At 47.7% G+C, this 7590-nt stretch overlaps 1 protein-coding gene across 1 annotated transcript; it reads left to right on the top strand.

Annotated features, from left to right (window-relative positions):
- The first annotated feature begins 609 nt into the window (after positions 1–609).
- On the top strand, positions 610–2157 carry LOC125555821 (predicted GPI-anchored protein 58). Its single transcript, XM_048718659.1, has one exon. It carries the CDS (start codon positions 646–648, stop codon positions 1303–1305), a length of 660 nt encoding a protein of 219 aa, XP_048574616.1. The 5' UTR covers positions 610–645; the 3' UTR covers positions 1306–2157.
- Positions 2158–7590: the final 5433 nt, after the last annotated feature.

Raw genomic sequence — 7590 nt, forward strand, 5'->3', positions numbered from 1 at the left:
CTGGGTTCGGCTGCACCAAGTCTTGTGCGACGCCGTCTAACGGCGCGTGGCGGCCATCGCCCCCTGTCCACGTGGCCACCTGACAGCGGGCCCAACCGGTCAGGTTTGCAATCAGACGCGCCAAAACGCCCGATCAACGTTATTTGAAAACAATCAGCACAAACGTGGTGGTTTTAAAAAAAACGAAAGGTGGTGGTTTTTTGAAATCGCGTCCCCAATTATGATGTTTTTTTGTAATTTACTCGCGACAAAGAAGAAGGGGATGTACTTTTCTAGAGGCTGAATCCCGCTGAATCCCGTGGTCCTGGGCGTGCGTATCGTGCGGCTGGGCTGCGACCGGCCCAAATTTGGGCCGGTGCGCCGGCGCCTAGCACCCGCCAAAATGTTTGGGCGTATCCAGAAACGTCCTGTGTCTGATTTGATGCACAACTTTCGCAAAAAGAGAAAAAAAACTCTGTACGACGGGAACCTGGAAAGAAACGAGCACAAAGAACGTGTCAGCGTGTGGTTCAGATAATAAGGAGTGACAAGAAGCATGAATTGACGCCCGAAGCCGCTAGTATAAAATTGCCAGCAAGAGCAATGAACCAATGCAACGCCACATACGTGACTTGACTCAAGTTGAGCACACTTTGTGATGGAGGCATGGAGCCAACAAGATCACCACTAGTTTTGCTCGTGGCGCAAGCCGTACTCGCTGCGGCGATGCTGCAACAACCATCAGAAGGGAGGGTGCAGGCAGTGGCGCCATCAGCGCCACATCTCGCCGGAGGCAAAGAAGCCGAAGCAGCAGCCGCTACCTCCTCGCCGGCTTCACCATTCACCGGCGACACGCCACTAGTTTTGCTCGTGGCGTACGCCGTACTCGCGGAGGCGATGCTGCAACCATCAGAGACGAGGGTACAGGCGGCTACCTCCTCGCCTTCTTCACAGTTCACCGGTGACCCGCCACGGCCCTCCCTCCCGGGCTTGCCGCCTCTACCTGGCTTGCCCGCGTTACCGCCGTCGCCGGGCTTCCCGGGCATGGCAGGCGCGCAGTCGTCTCCTTCGCCTTCGCAGCAGCCGGCCAAAACATGCTTGGAGCCGCTGATACTTGCGGAACCGTGCGTCAGTTACCTGACGAACTCCAGCGTGCCGGCGCCGCCGAGAACGTGCTGCGACGGCTTCAGGTCGCTCGTCGGCGGCGGCGACAGGATTTGCCTGTGCCACGCCATCATGGGCGACCTGGGTACATTTGCAGGCGGGACGATAGACCAGCACGTTCATACCGCCGGAGCTTCTTCTGATGTGCATCGGCAAGTCTGAATCGTTGTTTGCTTTGTTTTATTAACTGTATGAACTTACGAGATGAACTGTCATGTGTTTGCAGTTAACCCTGTCCCGCCGATTCTGCCGGAATGAACCAGTAGCGCGCGGGTGTCGGAGAAATGCTGGGTGCTCCGGGCGGCAGCTGCTACATGCTATCCCTTGTTCTTTTCTTTTTTCTCCCATTGTGCTACCTATCTCTCGGCGCCACATAGTCACTGTTGTACTAGTACTCCCTCTGTCCAAAATAAATGCCTTAATTTTGTAGTAATTTTAATTAGTACAAAGTTGTATTAAGATTAAGACACTTATTTTAAACAAGGGAGTAGTTGGTAGCACTGCTCACAGACGTGTGACTATCTGTTCACAGGCCACACACTTACTCCGCACTGGGTGTATCTTGTAACACAGTAGATCTCCTTCAGTTCCATAATATAAGAATATTTTCTACACTACATTAATGTTAAAAATGATTTTATATTATCAGATGGAAGGAGTAAGAAATATAGACATAACCACTATTTATTTTGCACTATTCTTTTGCCTTCATTTTATCACATGTTCATCCACACTTTGTGATCGGTTGAGAGAGACAACCACGACGTGACGGCGATGTCCACGGCGAGGAGAACAACAACACAGGAAAAAGTGCCTATCATTTTGCTCGGTGTGCTTCTGTTCTAGTAGATGTGGAATTGCACTAGCCCTGTTTCATATCATGGGGAGATGATGTATTTTTATTTGATACAGTGTTATTAATGCAGGGTTAATGGATGCACATGATTTTTCTTGAAGCTACTATTGATAGGCTAGATCATTGACCTTCATTATCCATTACCTCTGACTATATGTAGTTGGACAAGAAACTGAATATGCAATTGGATAGATGTATGTGTCACATTTTGAACAAGCCCGGCAACCTTGAAGCCCACGCCTCTCTAAAAGTATACTGGTCTGCTTAGAGTCTTAGATTTCCAACACAATTTTTGTTTCTCCTATTGAGATCATAAACAAAACATTTATACTATGCAAGGAAACCATGCTACTCTCACACCAAAGCTCTATTATTGTGAAATCCGATTCTCCAGTAGTGTGTTTATCTGCGTGTTGTTTCACTTCTATTTGTACATATGATGTCCAGCTATCGCATTGAGCAGAAATAGGGCAACAAAATTCAGGTGTCTGATTTGAGATTGGTAGAGAAGAAGATTCGTGAGATGATCTCAGCTTATCACTTTCTTTCCTAGTTGTTATGTTAGAGGTTGAATATTAACTGGGATGACATGACAAGCCTCATGTTTTAGACGACACAATAGCTACCTGTAATTCGTTTGAAAATAGTTTTTGGGATAGTCGATTTTGGAAGGAAGGAAGTAGCCACCGGAGGTAAGGAAGAAGCAGTCGCAAGCTCGCCGGAGAACCCTCTGGGTCTATCTTAGGGTGGCAGGTGACCCCATTTATCTATATGAGGGGCATTGGGGTGAGGGTCTAGTTTGCCAGAAAAAATGGTTCATGGCCAGGGTTAGAGGGATGGCTAGGTGTAGCGGCAGCACAACAATGGGCGACGGTTGGGGGAGGGTGGGGCGGCAAGGCTAACGCGGGAGCGCTACTGGCTGCCGCCGCCGGCGGCAGGCGGTTAGGCCGGTGGTAGATTGGCGATTCAGAAGGTAGAAGATAAACAGTGAACCATTTCCGAGGTTGAATCAGCTAATCTAGCCATCCATCTTGCATTCGACGGCTCATAGTGAATCGACTGACCCAAATTGATTTTTTTGTCACCTGACATCTAGCCAGTCCCATTAGATGGTCATTTAAGTGCCCATTTCATATGTACCTTACAGAGTTATTGGTGCAGTATAATGGTTTTGTTCCCAGTATGTTTCATTGTTCTTAGCATCTATTTGACAAGTTTATAGTTATTGCTTGGCATCACTTGGGTTACATCAGAAGTTCAGCAGGAAAAGGTCCCCGTGTTATGTGCTTGTTGTCTAGCTCTATTCTTGTTATGTGTTGGCTTTTCATTCACTATCCTGACTACATTTTCACTGCTTATCAGGCCCAAGATGTATATATAGTTATATATTGGTAAACAGTCTTCAGCAGTTACAAATGGGGACATAAATATTAGTACATTATATTCCCTGTTTTACAAATTATGTTCCAAACACAACTTGCATATTCACAATCCTCGACATTAATAGTGTTATAACTTTTGATCCACAACTCTAATTGAAGTGTTTTTATTTGCGTATTGACCCTCTTGGGCCCTGTTTGTTTGGGCTTAGAGCATCTTCAACCATTCGCCCCCCCAGGGGCTTGAAATAGCGCCGCCTGGGGGGCAACCGGCGGTAAATTCGGCGTGGGGGATATGGTTCCCAGTCGCCGACCGAAGATCGCCCCCAGCCACTGATTTTGGCCCACTTTCGGTGTAAATTGGCCCAATTTCGACGTGCTTCAGCACAAATTCAACACAAACTAATTTTTATCACATAGTTCATCACAGAAATCAATACAAATCAAATAGTTCGACAAATCAAACTCATAATTTGAACACAAATAAAAACTCATATTTCATCACACGTCGAGCTAGGCGTTGCCCTTGGGCCTCCATAGGTGCTCCACCAGATCGTGCTGCAATTCTTCATGCACCTGTGGGTCTCATATCTCCTGACGCATATTGAGGAAGGCAGTCCGGGTTGCCGGTAGCTGATGATCAACTTGGGCAAGAGGACCTTGCCTGTAATATGGTTTAGTGTCAAATACTGGCTCTTCCTGCTCGCTCTCCATGATCATGTTGTGCAAGATGACACAGCAAGCTTCCCACATTTGATCTTTTGACTAGGTTAGAGCGGGGTACCGGAAATTAGAAAATCGAGATTGGAGCACACCAAATGCCCGCTTGACATCCTTCCTGCAAGCCTTGTAACACTTGACAAAGTAGGAGTTCTTGCCTCCTGGCACAGGATTTGAAATAGTCTTCACAAATGTGGACCATCTCGGATAGATTCCATCTGCTAGGTAGTATTGAAGGAAATATGCCCTAGAGGCAATAATAAAGTTGTTATTAATATTTCCTTATATCATGATAAATGTTTATTATTCATGCTAGAATTGTATTAACCGGAAACTTGGTACATGTGTGAATACATAGACAAAACAGAATGTCCCTAGTATGCCTCTACTTGACTAGCTCGTTAATCAAAGATGGTTAAGTTTCCTGATCATAGACATGTGTTTTCATTTGATGAACGGGATCACATCATTAGGAGAATGATGTGATGGACAAGACCCATCCGTTAGCTTAGCATGTTGATCGTTCAGTTTTATTGCTATTGCTTTCTTCATGACTTATACATATTCCTTTGACTATGAGATTATGCAACTCCTATTATTCATGCTAGAATTGTATTAACCGGAAACTTGGTACATGTGTGAATACATAGACAAAACAGAATGTCCCTAGTATGCCTCTACTTGACTAGCTCGTTAATCAAAGATGGTTAAGTTTCCTGATCATAGACATGTGTTTTCATTTGATGAACGGGATCACATCATTAGGAGAATGATGTGATGGACAAGACCCATCCGTTAGCTTAGCATGTTGATCGTTCAGTTTTATTGCTATTGCTTTCTTCATGACTTATACATATTCCTTTGACTATGAGATTATGCAACTCCCGAATACTGGAGGAACACCTTGTGTGCTATCAAACGTCAAAACCTAACTGGATGATTATAAAGATGCTCTACAGGTGTCTCCAAAGGTGTTTGTTGAGTTGGCATAGATCGAGATTAGAATTTTTCACTCCATGTATCAGAGAGGTATCTCTGGGCCAAGCAATGTGACTAATGAGTTAGTTGCGGGATGATGCATTACGGAACGAGTAAAGAGACTTGTCGGTAACGAGATTGAACAAGGTATGATGATACCGACGATCGAATCTCGGGTAAGTAACATACCGATGACAAAGGGAATGACGTATGTTGTTATGCGGTTTGACCGATAAAGATCTTCCTAGAATATGTAGGAGCCAATATGAGCATCTAGGTTCCGCTATTGGTTATTGACTGGCGATGTGTCTCGGTCATGTCTACATAGTTCTCGAACCCGTAGGGTCCGCACGCTTAATGTCCGATGATGATTTACATTATGAGTTATGTGATTTGATGACCGAAGTTTGTTCGGAGTCCCGGGTGAGATCACGGACATGCCGAGGAGTCTCTAAATGGTCGAGAGGTAAAGATCGATATATTGGAAGGCTATATCCGACATCGGAGTGGTGCCGAGTGCTTCAGGTATTTTTCGGAGTACCAGAGAGTTACGAGAATTCGCTGGGGGAAGTTAATGGGTCTTATTGGGCTTTAGTGGAGAGAGGGAAGAAGGGCCACGAGGTGGCGCGCGCCTCCCCCTTGCCCAAACCGAATTGGACAAGGGGTGGGGGTGCCCCCCCACTTTCCTTCTCCCTCTCCCTCCTTTCCTTCTTTCCTACTCCAAAAAGGAAAGTGAATCCTACTAGGACTTGGGAGTCCTAGTAGGACTCCCTACACTTGGCGCGCCCCTAGGAGGGCCGGCCTCTCTCCCTCCCTCCTTTATATACGTGGGCAGGGGCACTGTGGGAGTCCTGGATTAGGGGGTCTCTGGACAGCCGGACTATCTCCATTGGCCGGACTGTTAGACTATGAAGATACAAGATTGAAGACTTCGTCTCGTGTCCGGATGGGACTCTACTTGGCGTGGAAGGCAAGCTAGGCAATACGGATATGGATATCTCCTCCTTTGTAACCGACCTTGTGTAACCCTAACCCTCTCCGGTGTCTATATAAACCGGAGGGTTTTAGTCTGGACAACAACTACAACATACAATTATACCATAGGCTAGCTTCTAGGGTTTAGCCTCTCTGATCTCGTGGTAGATCTACTCTTGTACTACCCATATCATCAATATTAATCAAGCAGGATGTAGGGTTTTACCTCCATCAAGAGGGCCCGAACCTGGGTAAAACATTGTGTCCCCTGCCTCCTGTTACCATCCGCCTTAGACGCACAGTTCGAGACCCCCTACCCGAGGTCCGCCGGTTTTGACACCGACATTGGTGCTTTCATTGAGAGATCCTCTGTGTCGTCGCCGTTAGGCTTGATGGCTCCTACTATCATCAATGGTGATGCAGTCCAGGGTGAGACTTTTCTCCCCGGACAGATCTTCATGTTCGGCGGCTTTGCACTGCGGGCCAATTCGCTTGGCCATCTGGAGCAGATTGAAAGTTACGCCCCTGCCACCAGGTCAGGTTTGGAAGCTTAAGCTACACGGCCGATATCCGTGGAGACTTGATCCTCGACAGATTCAAGCCTCTGCCTTGTGTGTCACGCGGTCACGATGAGTACGATTTAGCTCTACCATCGGATAGTGTTCAAGAGATCGCACAGGCAGCCGCTTCGACCCTCAATTCGGAGCCAGGTGCGCCTTCCGCGGACGGGTGAATGGACCCCGCCATGGAAGCCTTACCCTTAGCGGCGATCGAGCCGAACATCGACCTTACCTTGCATGAGAGCCGTGTTGTTAAACTGCCGGATCCTTCTCCGGCCACGGACTCCAAACCGCCTGCGCCCGTTCCTATCGAATCCGATTGGGTGCCGATCATGGAGTTTACCTCCGCGGATATTTTTCAGCACCCGCCCTTTGGCGACATACTGGACGCATTAAGGTCTCTCTCCTTGTCAGGAGGATCCTGGCCGAACTATGTCCGGCAGGACTGGGATGCGGACGACGAAGAAATTCACGGCCCACCCACCACCCACTTAGTAGCCACTGTCGATGACTTAACCGACATGCTCGACTTCGACTCCGAAGACATCGACGGTATGGACGACGATGCGGGAGACGCAGAGGAACCACTGTTAGGGAACGTAGTAATTTCAAAAAATTTCCTACACACACGCAAGATCATGGTGATGCATAGCAATGAGAGGGGAGAGTGTTGTCTACGTACCCTCGTAGACCGGCAACGGAAGTGTTGACACAACGTAGAGGAAGTAGTCGTACGTCTTCCCGATCCGACCGATCCAAGTACCGAACGTACGGCACCTCCGAGTTCTGCACACGTTCAACTCGGTGATGTCCCTCGAGTTCCAATCCAGCAAAACGTTGAGAGAGAGTTTCTTCAGCACGACGGCGTGATGACGGTGATGATGTTCTACCGACGCAGGGCTTCGCCTAAGCACCACTACGATATGACCGAGGTGGAATATGGTGGAAGGGGGCACCGCACACGGCTAAGGAACGATCA

Source organism: Triticum urartu, chromosome 5 (genome assembly GCF_003073215.2).
Source record: "Triticum urartu cultivar G1812 chromosome 5, Tu2.1, whole genome shotgun sequence".
NCBI classification, from domain to species: Eukaryota; Viridiplantae; Streptophyta; class Magnoliopsida; order Poales; family Poaceae; genus Triticum; species Triticum urartu.